Source organism: Nestor notabilis, unplaced genomic scaffold (assembly GCF_000696875.1).
Source record: "Nestor notabilis isolate BGI_N333 unplaced genomic scaffold, ASM69687v1 scaffold5876, whole genome shotgun sequence".
Lineage (NCBI taxonomy): Eukaryota > Metazoa > Chordata > Aves > Psittaciformes > Psittacidae > Nestor > Nestor notabilis.
In genome coordinates, this window is record NW_009931386.1 from 168,743 (window position 1) to 183,917 (window position 15,175).

The window sequence follows — 15,175 nt, forward strand, 5'->3', positions numbered from 1 at the left end:
TACCAAAGCAGTGTGGAGGGTGATACACAGTGGGCTCAAACCAAATCTCATCATTTGAAGTAGCTTATCTCCCAAGATGTCCTAGCAGAGGAACTATATCTCCTGGCAATTCCTAGAGGGTTACTTAGGGTTGACATGGGGTGGTCTCAGCCAGCACTATGCAAATGTGTTGCTTTTTCTCTACCTTCTCACTTCAAAGATAAAACTGAAGAAACCCCCCAAAACTACCCCTTTCACTGTTACTGAAACACCCTCGATTACATCTACAACTGGAGTCCACCAAAATGCCTCTACCATTAGCCTCACAGAGGCTGTATTGCAGAGCTGTGGTAACAAACCAAAGCAAAGCAAATCAAACACTGATGTTTGACTTTTTAAATAGATTTTAAAAACCTTTTAAATAATAGCACGGTCGTTTATGTTTCAAAGCTATACAACTCATATTCATGCTAAGATAGCTATATTAAAGGCTAGCTTAGGCAGTTGTCTGTAAAGAGTACTTGAAAGTTTTAATCTTTCTCTGTGCATGCTTCGTGGTATTGCCCTTGAAAAGATAAGAATCATGTCATGACAGAAAATTGGATAATGCCTCTGAAAAGGCTTGAGCATCAATGGTATATTGCAAGCTGCCTGCGTGATTAGAGTAATTGCGGTGCTCACAAGCCAAATATTAACAGTGCTTCTTGGAAATGAATATACTGTATTGTTTACTTGCATGGAGCCCTAATCAAAAGTGAGAAAAAGACCAAGAATAATACTTCTAAATTTTTGAAACCAAATGGATGTCATAATGTTGCTGTAAATACCAATTATTGTATTTGTATGTATTTAATTATTTAAAACATAAATTCATGCAGTTCCAAAACTGGGGTTAGACTGTTAAAAGCTTATTTATACCCGTGCACAGGTTTGAACCAGACACAACTCAAAACTGGCTGTAGATGAACACTTGATACTGTTGCACAAACTGGTCCCCTGGTTAAAGGAAATGCCTGATTCTTTATCTTTTCATCTCCCTGGTTTCCTTCTACTCACCCTTCCCCTCCATCAAGGACATGTTACCTGTTGCTTAGTGTCAGCTACGTTTCTCCTACAATGGAGGCAATTCATTCTTTATCTCGTTAACTCTGTTAGCACAGGACCCCTCAGGACCCCTCTAGCATGTTGGGACTATGGTTCTCACCTTGGAGTAGCCTTGTATGCATTAGCTCCAGTCTCCTCTAGCATTAACTCAATGCAGCTGGCATCTGTCACAATAGAAACACCCTCCCTCATCTGTTTCTATAGATGATGTCAGCACAAGTGGTAATGCATGGTGTGTTAAATATCTTATAAATTACTGTGTTAGCATTAGTGGTATGCGAGGAGGGGGTTGAAACTCTTGAAGCTCCTTTGGTAATTGTTCTGGAAACAAAAAAAAAAACAAGTGAGGGAGAAGGAAAGAGGGAGAGAAAACGGTTACGGGTGCATAAATGTCTCTGTACAAACAGAGCACAATCCAGTTCTGTATTCTTATTCTGTAAGTGGAGGTTTGAGATATAATTATACTGTGAAAAGAGCCGGTGTAGCTACACACTGCAGGACCAAAGACTTCCATCTGGGCAAGGGTGTGGGTACCAGAATATATGCTTGGGAGAGAAATTCAGAGTTTTGTGGCAGACCAAAGATGTTGCAAAATAAATTAAAAAAAAAAAAATAGAAATTTGTTGTCTTATAAATGCCTTTGCAAGAGGCAGATCTGTGAAAAGGTGCAGCAGTCAATCCTGCCAAAACTCCTGGCTATGAGATGTGTAGTGCCCTGAGCTCAATTGACTTACCCTGATTTCTTTTCAGCTGTTCAAGAGATAAAGCGTGTCCTCGCTCACCACTTGTTAGCACTGTCCCTTACCTGGAAATGGGGCTATCAATGGGAGGGGACAAGGCAAACTCAAGATATAATTGAGAGGGGGGAAAATTGCATGAAACCCTAAATCTTAATAACTGCATACAGTCTAGTATGTCAGTTATTATCGACCAAGGATTTTCTACCAGATTCTGGCCTTAATTCTTAATAATCACATACGCTAATGTGGTTATTAACTAAGGCTGATTTTTACCATACACACATGATTCCTGTTAATATGTGTAACCCATAATGTTGTCTTACTCATCTGGTCTGGAAAGTTTTGTGGGTGATGACAGCAAGGTAGATTAGGCAACTGTATGGTAAAACTCAAAATCCTGATGGTGGAGATTGCCAGCGTTGTCGTGTGTATGAAACTACTGTCTGCTCTACACTTGTTGCAGGAATGGTCTCCACATCAGGTTACAAAAAGCCTGGTGCCACTTATGACTTTTGTTCTCATTTTGCCCTGCCAGCAATGGATCAGGCACCTCGGAAGATCTGTTCTGGAAACTCGATGCCCTACAGACCTTCATTCGGGATTTGCACTGGCCTGAGGAGGAGTTTGGAAAACACTTAGAGCAACGCTTGAAGCTTATGGCGAGTGACATGATCGAGTCCTGCGTGAAAAGGTACGTGACCATGAGCAAAAGAGTCATGTTTCTCATAGGCGCTCACAGGATTCAATCAGAGAATCATAGAATCACAGAATGGTTTGAGTTGGAAGAGAACTTTGCATTCCATTGTGCAGAAATTAATAGACGAAGAGACGAACCAAAGTTAAAATGGGTGCCAAATACAGCTGGTACATGCTAATATTAGCTGCAATGTGTGATGTGGCTGTTCTGTACCACAATTGCCTGGCCATTCTGCAAGTGTGAGCGTGACATTTATTGTTCACATGTTCCTCACAGTCTGGATGTGCAATGTCACCGTAGGAGAAGGCATGTTTGGTCCCCAGGATGTAGGCAGGAGACTTGCCTGCTGAAGCCAGACATCTCAAGGATTGCTTTTACCCCCTTCTGGAATAAACCCCAGTGCATTTTAAGTGCAATAAGATGGTCATGATGCCTTTGGCATGGAGCAAATCCCCCTTTATTGCAGCAGCTCGTCTTTAGTCCTTTGGCTGGCGCGAAAGCTGTGCTTCAGTTGTCATTTGGTTGTCAGACCATCATTTAGGAGCAAACCTAGTTCTGGAGCTCTGCTGTGTCCCCAGCACCACCAGCAAAACACTTACTTTATCTTTCTTTTTTAAATGGGAACCAAGTCACCTTCTAGCTGTGATGATCTATAGAAATGGGACCAGGCTAGCTCAGCTGAGATAACTGGGAAAAACAAGCAAGTTTACAGGTACATCTGAAGAAGGGCTTGTGTGCGTGAAATCTGGTTGGTTTTTTTCCCAACTGCTTCAACCTTTCTACAAATATGTTGCCCCTCTGTAAAAACCTGGCCCAGCTTGTAGTGGTATGACTATATATAATGGTTCTGAGCATAAGTAAGTAGGAACATGCTCATCTCTGCGAGGAGATGGAAAATCCCAGTCACTTTGGGTCCTTTCAGTAATTATCAAGATTCTAGTCCCCGAGTCCAGGCTAAATCTGGCACTGGTAATTAAATCAGTTCAAATGCCACTGCTGATGTAAACCAATATGCTGCCTTCCCTATTTATATCACCTGCAAACAGGGCCTGGCTAAGGTTTCTTTAGCAATTTCAGTTTGACACAACATTTTTCTGCGCGTCTGTCTCTGAACCGTTGAATACCATGGAGGAGCCACCCTGCCTTCCGCGCTTGGTTGTATTTTGGTGCTGTCAGGAAAGCAGCCCTTGCAAGGAAGGTCTGTTTTGCTAATAAATCCAGGCAGGAGGACCTATATACCAGCTCAGAGCTGATCCCAAGAATGGAAGTTTTACATTTGTAAATGAGTTTTCATTTGCATAACCCTTGGGGGATCGTTCAAGATCAGAGTTATTCCTGAGCTGCAGCTGATATTATTTGTTATTTCTAAACTGAAGCTCCTATGTTAATTTGTTGGCAGATTCTGGCTGATGTGATAATTGTTCTGTGTTAGCTTAGGTTAGGTTAGTGAAGTACCGCTGGCAGCTGCAGAGGGGCTCTGAAGAAAGACAGGGCAATGCCCACTGTACTGCAGAGTATTCCCCATGTTAGAGTCACAAATGCCTTGGTATTTTAAAATACGACGTGGGATCAAGTTCTGTAGTCTTTGGCCTGACAAAGCTCTTGGTGTAACATGGGTTGTAACTCCCAGGGATGTCAAATCTGAGCTCAGTGGAACCTCAGGAGAGCAGCGAGGTGCAGGCTGGTGCGATGCCTGTGTTCATACCTGCACGACTGCACCCATGCACATTTTGCAGCCATATGCTGGTGAGTATGATCAGGGAAATCACTTCCTGAACTTATGAGACAATTAGGAACTTTCAGCCAGCAAATACAATCATGTAGACCTAAAAATGCTATGATTTCAGTCAAGTGATGAATGAGTTTCTGTTACTTGTAGTTGATACCATGGAGCAACCGCAGCTTCCTTTAATGCGTCAGGCTTGCTCTTTATCTGTGGTTATAAATCAGCCAATGCAACCAAATTATATGTGTACATTGACACTGGTGTTTGTAACATCATCACACTGTTTATCAAGCACAAGAAAGTCATAGTTACTCTGAAACCGTTGCACACTTTATAAGTAGGGTGTATTGTGGAGAGAGGGTTTCTTTTTAAACTGGAAAATCATTTTAAGTTCCAGCATGTTTGTAATAATTGCTCTGTAACTCCCAGTAACATTCAGCTTTCTGGTTTCTCAAACTCTTCACAGTATTGTTTCACATTATTCTTATTAGCTTCACTATATTTAAAAGCAATTGAAATGTCTTTTTCTACTTTCCTTAACAGAACCAGGATTGCATTTGAAGTAAAGCTGCAGAAAACCAGCCGATCAACAGATTTCCGAGTCCCTCAATCAATATGTACCATGTTTAATGTCATGGTGGATGCCAAAGCTCAGTCAACAAAGCTTTGCAGTATGGAAATGGGCCAAGAGGTAAAAATACAGGTTCTTCCTTTCACAGCTTTTAAAGGCAATGCCATGAAATTTCCTATCTCCTGTCGTGCTGGTTTCGGAGCCGTTATATCAGTTGTGGATTTAGCCTTCCATACAGAGTGTGCAGACGAATATGCAAGGGGTTGCTTTCAAATAAATCTAATGAATATAAGCATTCAGAATCCCTGTCACTTAGGAATGGCTTTTTGCAAGGATTCTGGTATCTGTAAGGTATCTATTAAGCTTATTTGATGTATGATGACCATATAGATTAAGTCATTAGCCACACCTTGAAGCCAGGTATCAGCACTTCCTGTATATGACTATTTTCTATAGACAAACAGAAGGAAAACGGAAGTGCCAAGTTGTTGCTGTGATGCTTGTAATGAAAAAAACAAATCCAACACAACACCAAAACAGATAACTTCCAAAAGTAGACTGAAATTTCAACTGCTCTGACTTCCTGGAGCCTATAATCAGCACACTTGATGATCCTGGATTTCTAGGTTCTAAATGACTTAAGTTTCCAAATAACAAACCTGTTTGAATCAATTGTGGATAATTTTTTTTCTTCTGAACCCATAGTTGAAGGTTGAAGTTTCTGTGAATTGATCTATGAATTAGAAAGACGTGGTAAATTGGGCCAGATTAAATGCATCGTAATGGTAATTTTGCTGCAGTGGCTTCAAGCCAAATTAAATATTCATATACCAGTCTGGAATAAATTGACAAATACTATTTGGCTCTCCCATCCTGCTGCTTGTCAGCACTTCCTAGATAAGCCCTTTCACTAAACTTCCCTTGGTCAGATTTTGCAGTGAATCATTGCAAGTTGTTGGGTTTTACATTTTTTTGTTGTTTACCTCTCCCTATTGCTCTGAGAGGACTAGCTCCAAAGGCCGCTGGGTGCAGCAGGGATCCTTGCCCTGATGTCAGTGGTGTTTGGATCACATTCAGCTGTTCTTTTTATTTTTCTTATACATGGTTTAGTTACAGCGTTTTATTTGTGGCAGTCACCTTGCAGGAGAGGTTTCAGACTGCCCATCATCAGGTTCTTCCCTTGCCCTCCAAGTCAGCTGAGGCAGATCTTGAACGGGCTTTTGTTGTCCAAGCCTGGACGTGAACTTCTCTACCATTTTCTGTTCCATATTCAGACTCATTTATCTCCCCAAATTCTTCAGCCTGCAGCTGCTGCAGCATCTGCCCTGGCAGTGCCCTAGCAGCCAGGAAGGGCCATGGTTGTGATGCTCCCCACTGCAAACCAGGATCAAACCCATGTGCATTGTACTAGCACAGTCCCTGGGAACAGGGAGATCAAGCAGACTCTGTAATCATGACAGAGCAAGCTCATTGCATTCATAAAAGTGTCAGGTTAAGTATTCAGGTGGCACAAAACATCAGCTGTGTCAGGATATAGTGTGATCAGGCACTTGCTGCATCTTCTAACTTGTGATGCTCTGTGCTTGCCTGTTTCCTCCAAATTTTGAGCCTATCAGTCACAATGCATGTTTGTTCTGAGTCAAACTGCAAGTGAGAGGGGAGCAGGCAGCAGTGGGGTTGTTTCTCTGCTGTTCTCAGCTGCAGCAGGGATTAGCTCTGTAAATCTGCCTGTGCTGCTTCAAGAAGGTGTTTGGTATGGCAGCTCAGAGACAGCCTAACTCCTGCTGCAAGCAGCAGTTGCTGGGGTTTTTAACAGATAGCTGAACTAATAGACCTGTAAAGCAGATGTAAATTATCAGTGCATAAGTTACCATTTAGGGCTGCAGTATTTTATACACCCTCCCTTTTTCTTTTCTTTCTTTTAATGAGTGTTACTACCTCCCCCTCCATTCGCTTTTGTGCCACTCCATATTTTGGCTATCTCAGTCTCTTCTTGAAGCTGTCTAAGCCTGTGCACTGAGATGGTCATGTTGGGGGGGTTAAGAGTTAAGATAGAAATCTGTTGTTGGGAGAGGAAAACAAAATGCTACCTTGCCTCTTCCACTTCTGATGAGACAGTCAGATAGGAGAGGGATGAAAAACCAGGTTTGGAGATTGTGTGTTTCTCTGTAATTTGGGGAGCTGTGTCTGTGCATCATTAAGTCCCTCTGTCCCCCCATCCCTGCTGTATGGCAGCCACTGGGGAGGGATGAACAGGGGAAAAGGGACAGACACAACCCGCTGATGGGACCCTCTGTCAGTGCCACTGCTGGCACGTGGCTCTCAGATATGTGGTCCCTTTGCAGACAGCTCAAAAGCAGCAGAAAGGGCTCACTGCCCACCATGGTGTTCAGGCAGGGGAGTCTGCCCAGACTCACTGGAGAAGAGAGTTTTGTTAGAAACAAACCCCTGATTTTCCTGACAGTCCACGCTGTACATGGGCAGAGATTCTCTCCACACATTATTTGACCTCGCTCCTGCAGTTTCCCTCCCATCCCAAAGTCCTTCCCTTTCAGACTACCTTCAGTTGCACTCACTTTAACAGATACTTGAATGCATTTTGCGAGCATTACCCTGTGAAACAAACACCCATCATTTCATTTCCATTTCCTTGTCTCTAAAGGCAGCTGTTAAAACATTTGGTAAACATACTTTACCATCTTAAATATTTATTTTTCCTCTGAATTTTTAATACATCTAAGGGGATAAATGTATGTATTAAATGTTTCTCAGTTGGTCTAGTATGTTTCTATTTAATATCTAAGGTCAGATGGTCCTTAGAGAAATACAACGTACACACAATCTGTTACATGACAAGGCAAGATACTCATCACATAAAGTCAACTTGAATCATTGTAGTGCGCTGATTACGGACTGTAATAATTGAGCTAATAGAAAGCTGCGATGAACTCGATCGAAAGTGGGGGCTGCGCTGGGTAAAGCAAACCAGATATGTGATCTTTAACCTTGAGCGTTTCCATAAGAAATGTAGAAGGAGCTGTTAGAAATGCTGGTTTACGAGCCAGGCGCCTGTGAAAGCAGCACCAGGCAGTCGTTTCCCAAACTGCCGCCTTCTCCAACCCCATCCTGGCTCAGTCTCATCTTCCCGAGGTGGAGCTGGAGCTGCAGCACGGGCAGCACACGATGCACATTGCTGTGGCTGGCCCAGAGCAGGACCCACAGCCTCATGGGCCCTATTCTGCATGGTCCTGGCCCCCCACTAGGTCTGTGTGGACCACAGGGATTGCAGCTGCAATGGGAATGAGCGATCAGAGCCCTGCAACACCACCTTGGTGCATGCACAGGGTCCTCTCCTACTCTCAGAGCTGCGGTTTTAGTCCACCAGGGCTCTTAATTGCTTTTTAAACAAGCTTTAAATTGAAAATGCATGTGGGTGCATATGACAGTGTATTATTTTGCATGCAGCTGGCCATTTTTGAGTTAAAAGTCATGACTTACCCAATGAAAGTGGTTAGCTAGATCCTTACGCACACACAGAAAACCTAGTTGCAGAAGGAAAATGTCATGGGGAAGACACCCCCAACATATGCACAAACCCTTCTTCAGCTCCCATAGGAGGTTCTGGCTGTGTACGCCAAGGACGTCAGCAGCTCCTGTGCGTACCCAACTGTTACTGGTCCCTGTCACCCCACAGCTACGCCTCCAGCTGTGCTGGGAACGGCCAAGTCAATCCCAGGAGCTGATAAGAGCTAACTCTGTGTTAGTTAATCTGTTAATTAACAGATCATAACTATGATCCCATAAGGGACTCATATATCTCTTGACCTGCAAAGCAGGACATGGAAATGGGAGCTGCAAATGCAAATATCACTTGCTTGCTCATGTATGTTTTTATCTCGGGGTGGGCTCAGTGGATCACAGCCTGTGGTGTGGCAGTGCCAGCCTGTCCTCCCTCATAAGTGATGCTCTGAGTGTGCCCAGCCAGGACTTTGCCTGGGAAGTGCCAGGACTTTGCCTGGGATGTGCCTCACCATGTAACCCCTGCAGCAGGGCTCACCCCTCAGGTGCATCCATCCTGGTAAAGGATGTGCAGTTGCCCTGATCCTGAACCCTGCCTGTCGACAGCCTTCCTCTCTGGAGCGAAATAAAAACACAAGAGACTGTCAGCAGTTAGCTACAGTAGAGTCTCTGCAGGTTTTACTGCCTGCAGATACTACAGGTAGCAATGTCTGGTGCTTCAGTGAAAGGAGGTTTTGATCATGTTTTGTTTTCCATTGCTTATTGTTTCTGTGCATGATGCTGTTGCTCTCATACCTCTCTTTATTTAAAAGATTTTGGTTTATTTATACTTTATCTTCATATGTTCTTTTTCCTGTCTTTTGCCCTTTTCTCTTTATTTCTGTTCCAAATCACCTGAAAAGTTTGCTAAAGAGTGGGTAAGTGTCCCCTACTTTTATTTTCTTTTGTCCAAATTCTTTTACTAGTGTTAATGTCAGAGGAAAAATCCCCAAAGTATAGAGCAGTTCAGAGACTACAATCAGACACTGACACCAACATCTAGCATTTGTAAAGCCCTCGCAGTCTTCCTTCCCAAAGTCTGATTAGTATTTAAAGCAGATTTGTCTCTTTCAATGTGATTTGATGTTAACATTTTAAAACAATATTAATGCCAAGTGGTAATGAATATAGTGACTAGCACCAGTGCTTGAAATGTTTGACTGAAAAATCAAATGTTTTGTGTTGGAAAGCAGTCATAATCAGTATTTTCTCAGTCCATTGAAAATAAGAATATACTGTATGTTTTCACTAATTAAATCTTGTATTGGAAACAGGTCTTTTCTAAATTAGTAGGAGACTGTATTTTAGTACCTATTCTAGCCATATTGCAGCTGATTGCATCAGAGCTCCGAAGCTAAGCAAGGTTTGGCATGTGCAGGAATTGGGTTGAAGGCGCAGAAACGCTGATGCTACAGGCACTGGTGTGGGTCAGCCAGTCTTGAGCTGGTGCAATGGGATCTGCTGACACCCAGGGCTCGGCGGTGAGCTGCCTGATGGCTTTTGCATGGGACAAAAAGGCTTATCTTGGTTTGTTGGGTGTTGTTTAAATCTATCTTCTAGTCACTGAGAAAGTGTTTAAATGAGTGCTTTAACTGAGCTATGTGCCTGCTGAATCCAGTGTGTAACATAGGTTCAACTGCTCTGCTACAGTAGATGGGAAGGGTGTAACACCATTCCTGGGGGGTTAACCCACTGCAAGATCCCCTGGTTTGTGTTGGAAGGGACCTTAAAGCTCATCCAGTTCCAACCCCTGCCACGGGCAGGGACACCTTCCACTAGAGCAGGTTGCTCCAAGCCCCTGTGTCCAACCTGGCCTTGAACACTGCCAGGGATGGGGCAGCCACAGTTTCTCTGGGCACCCTGTGCCAGCGCCTCAGCACCCTCGTAGTGCGGCATTTCTTCCTAATATCTAATGTGAATCTTTGTTCTTCCAGTTTAAAGCCATTCCCCCTTGTCCTATCACTACCCACTTGTGTCCAAAGCCCCTCTCCAGGTTTCTTGTTGGCCTCTTTAGGCACTGGGAGCTGCTCTAAGGTCTCCCTAGATCTTCTCTTCTCCAAGCTGAAAAAGCCCAGCTCTCTCAGCCTGTCTTCATGTCCTCCCCACTCCCCTTCCAACGGCTGTGTGATTTGTGGTACCCTAGGCAAGGGCTGCCTGTTCCCCTCCAGCAGCAGGTATATCTCTTTGCCGGGTGCAATCCGTGTGCCAAATGAACAGGGTAATGCCTGCAGAACTGAAGCAAAAGGATTTCAGGGTCTGGTGCTCACAGGAATGGCAAAGCCTCCACTTCAACATCTGCGTGTGGCTCCCGGAGCTGTGGCCACACAGAAGAGGGCAGGGTTTGCCCATGCTTCACAATCTGATGTTAGATTCTCCTGAGTTCAAGGTCTCTCCAACAACTGTAAGTAATCACTGGCCACCATAGTGCAGCCCAGGGTAATAAGCTGCACAATTCTTCAGTTTGATACTGCATATTGTGGTTTACCAAGGGAAGAGTCTGACAACTGTAGAGCTCTTGCTTGTGATCAATGCTAATATTTCCCCCCCCCCTTTTATTTTTCTTTAGCACCAGTACCATTCAAAAATAGATGAACTAATTGAGGAAACCGTCAAAGAAATGATAACACTCCTAGTGGCAAAGGTAACCTTCAGCTTCAGGTGAAGTGATTCACTGTTAACATTGCATTTTTAATATGTGTGTTTCCATTAAAATGTGACACATTAAGATGTTGAATTGGCTTCTTGTTTCTCACAGGCGGGATCATACATCTCCCAGTCCTTTCATGGTGACTCTTTGATGATTAGGAACTGCGTGAGATGTAATATGCTGCTAGCAGGATTTGCCATACTGGGCCAGAAGTGGGTTTAGGGGATGGGTGTTAAGTTAATGGGGGCGTAACACCCCGTGGTCAGCATTGCCCCATGGTTCTGGGGGGGTAGCTGCAGTCAGGGGGTGGCACTGCTTAATGCTGCTGCAGAGATGATGGGGTGGCACAGCGAGGTGGTCACCGCTCCTACGCATAAGGTTGTGCGGACCGAATAACTCATCTTGTGCAAGATCACCATATGTTCTTCTAAGAAATTAATTTAAAGGTGACAGTAGTGGGAAATACATTCCAAAATGTCAGGTTTAATTGTTTGGAAATTGTTTTTCATCAGAGTCGGCTCCTCTAGCTCAGCTGCCAGCATTTCCCTTAGGTGGTTGTGTAGGTCTGGTGTGCTGTGCTAGCACAGAGAGGAATTGGTACATAGGGAGGAAGATGGTGGGGTGTGTTTTCCTCTACTTGCAAACTTTCTAAGAACAAGTCATCCCTATTATACAGTGGAGACCTTTAAACATAATCCACCAACATATGCCAGTTCAGTTCTTCTGCAAGAATACCCAGCTAGCTGTGTGCTTGACACTGCGTACTGGGAGCAAGAACCACCAGCTTCCCCATCTGGAGAGGCTGTGCTGGCTTCCCACCTCCTGTCCCCAGCATCACCCATGACACCGAGGGGCAATGCTCACCCGGCAAGAGGTGGACCATGTAGCACCCAAAAGGCAATGCTCCTTTCTCCCCAAGCCCCAGCCCATGGTGCCTGGGGAAAGGTTGTCCATTCCTTTGGCAATGCTCAGAGCTCTGCTGGTGTCTTTGGAGCTGATGCTGATTTTTACACCCTTGTTCGATGATTAAAAATAATTGCAGTATTTTTTGCCTTCGTAGTTTGTCACCATTTTGGAAGGAGTCTTGGCCAAACTGTCTAGATACGATGAAGGAACTCTGTTTTCTTCTTTCCTGTCATTTACTGTAAGTACAGACTATAGTTTCCTTTCTTCTTCTTTTAACTCCTGAGTTGCATTCTCCTGCTCTCCCAGGACTAGATCAGCTACATCATAATTCTGCCATTCTGCAGTGTTTGAACACTGTAACCCCCGCATGAACAGACAAACAACCTGTAGGCAGGTGTACTGTACATAAACACCCAAGATGCATAGGCCATTATATTGTAGCACAGAGTAAAGCCATCTCTAGTCATCATTTGGGCTGGTGGCATTTATGCTGTTGAGGATGTGTATGAAGATGAAAAGAAATCATTGCACTGCACATGTGATTTCCCTAAGTAAAGAAGTTGCTTCGTTGCCGTTTTGCATGATGAGTATGTTCCTCTCAGTCTTCTGGCCGTAACAGTGGCTATCTTAAGTAGTGAAAAACAAAATAAGGGAGATCTAGGGAGTGCCTTTGTGTTTCTAAAAGAGAGCAAGGTAGGAGAAATGCCATGAGGTTATGCAGCACAAGATGCCTCTCATGCCGCACATAACATTGCAGAATAAACCCTCAGCTTGTCACATAGCTTATTTCCTAGGAAGTTTCAGGACAAGAACAATCTGTGCAAAACTGGCCTCAGTATCCAGCAAAAGTTAAGCAACCTGAGCTGTATTCCAGAAAAGTGTTGTGACAGCTTCTTAGGACAAGCACATAGCAGCTGATTTCCAAAGGTCTTCTGAAAATGCATGCCAGGAAGTTCACACGAGTGTTTCTTCGCAAGCATGGCAGAAGGCTTTCCAAGTCTCATTCAGTTGTGTTAGCTACTTGCAGTTGTCTGTTGTTTGCTACTCTTGGGCCTTTTTTGCTGAGTCTGAGGCAGTTTTGTAGGATCCCTTTGGAAGTGGGAATGGATGTAGGAAGGCTTACCAACAGAGGCAAGAAATTCTGCTCATGGGCAGCTACGTGCATGCAGCTTATCTAATCCGCCACAGGGTTCAAACTTATCCTGACTTTAGAGTTGTGCTGGAGGCACTTTGGAGAAGAAGGGGAAGGATTGGTGTCCCACTCACTGCCTCACAGTGCAGCTCTTCTCCCAGGATAACTTTTGTGTAGTTACAGCCCCAGGGCTGTGCTCATCCCTGCTTGGGGGCATTCAGGTGATGCCTTGGGGTGGAACCTTCCCTCATTCCAGTGCTGCAGAGAGTGAAGAGATGCTTGCATGCCAGCAGCAGTAGAGGATGTGGAGGTGGCAGCTTTCCAGGCTTCAGAAGTACCAGCATCAGCCCGAGTAGACAGTGTAATGTGCAGCCCTTCCTTCTCTGTGAATCCAAGCTGTTCTTTGGTTGATGCTGCGCTGCTCCCACCACATCCTACTGTTTACACTGCTGAGTGCTGCTCCCTTCAATTGCTGAGCAAAGCCCCTGGCGCACTTGGGCTCTGGGTGCCCAGTCATGGTAAGGTGGCACGTAGGTGCATGGGGTTCTGCTGCTATTCAGACATTGACAGTTAACTGCCCCAGCAGCAGCAGAATGGTCTGTTGTGCTCCAACAGCCCCAAAGCCTTTGAACCCATCCCTGTAGCTTCAGTTCCCTGGGAAGGGGATGTGCTTCAGCATCCAAATAGTTACTGTGAGTGGTGTATGCATGTCTCCAGGAAGGTGCTAAGCCCTCGCTCCCAACAAGGAGGCTGGGCATGCTGCAGAGGAGCAGGATTGCTCCTTTTCAGGCAAGGGACATCTCTTGCTTTGCCCAGCTTGTTTGCTGGGAGCCACTGGGCAGCACCAGCTGCAAGAGGAGGCTGAGGAGCAGCCTTTGGCACTGGGCTTAGATACTGTCTCCCTTCCTTGCAGTAGTAATGTGATTTGCTGTGTTTAGTCTTTGCAGTGATAAATAGAGAAACTCTCTCTTGTTACAGCATGCTTGCACCACCTCCCACGTTTTCCCTGTCGGAACAAATACAACAAAGTGTGATGGTCCAAGCCGCTGAGCTCTAGAAAGCATTAGTCTCCCACCCCCTTCCACTGACTTCTTTCATCGCGTGTTTTCCAGGCGCTCTGCAAGTGACATGTAATCGGGGGTCTTGTGACAGACAGTTTTATCACCTAGTAGGATATCCTCATTTCCAATTCTTGCCTCGAAATTCAAGATAAAATTAATGCATCTGTTGTCCTAATAAATTCTCACTAGCCATTTCTCCTTGCGGAGCACTTTGAGAGGAAAACACTCTTCTAAATTTGGCCAGACTTCCCCCCCACCATTCCTCCCCCCATTTGTTGCTACATTTAAGTACATCTCAGCAACAGCAGCCCAGGCCCTGGCTGGGCATCCTCATGTGCAGATCCACTGAGTCACAGGAATACCAGATGCTAAAACTCCCTTGAATCTGGATGGCCTCTGTAGGCAGAGAATTACACCTTCGGTAATTAAAACTAAAGACTGCATATTACCCAAGGGAGACAGAAGTAAAAGATCTTATTTTTGTTCTGTGCAAAATTTGTATGGTAAACTGAGACGTTTCATGGCAAAGTCACATACTTTGTGAAAAACGGCAGCCTAGCAAAAATCACACAACATCCGGCAGTTTGGAAATTTCACTAAATGTAGCCAAATCTGAGTTTAAAGAAAAACAAGTAATTATTCTGATTAAAGAGGAGTGGGCAGGAGAAGCAGCTCTATTTTTTTTTTGTGGGTGGAGGGGGCAGATCTCAGGAAGCTGACTGAGTTATTCTTGTCGCCTCTTGGCTTTGGAGAAGAAGGTGGTTTGAGATGGCGGCGCTGAGCTGGACCTAAGAGTGCTAAATCCATGCTCAGATTGCAGGTCTACTGGGGTGCCACTGCATTATTTTCCTGCCGTGTGTGATATCTGAAGATAGAGGTGCGTGGCACAGTGCAGCCCTGAGCACAGACCCTGGCTTGAATTCTGCAGGCTGTCAAGCCACATCGTTTCCCAAGCTTTCCTCCTGGTGGTTTAGCTTTGCTGCTCAGAAAGAAGAGCTGGGTTGGAGGTATCTTGGGCAGCCTATGGCTGGTCCATGGCAGCATGAGGGGGCCG

General features: G+C 44.7%; 1 protein-coding gene across 1 annotated transcript in view; it reads left to right on the forward strand.

The window, feature by feature from the left end:
* Positions 1-15,175, forward strand: part of CADPS (Ca++-dependent secretion activator) — a gene marked incomplete at both ends in the record, with an annotated part of 149,784 nt that overhangs the window by 129,725 nt on the left and 4,884 nt on the right. The window contains 4 exons of the mRNA XM_010015858.1: positions 2,359-2,514; positions 4,790-4,937; positions 10,942-11,016; positions 12,083-12,166. Of these exons, the coding sequence (XP_010014160.1) occupies positions 2,359-2,514; positions 4,790-4,937; positions 10,942-11,016; positions 12,083-12,166 (463 nt within the window). The remainder of the gene's footprint in view (positions 1-2,358; positions 2,515-4,789; positions 4,938-10,941; positions 11,017-12,082; positions 12,167-15,175) is intronic.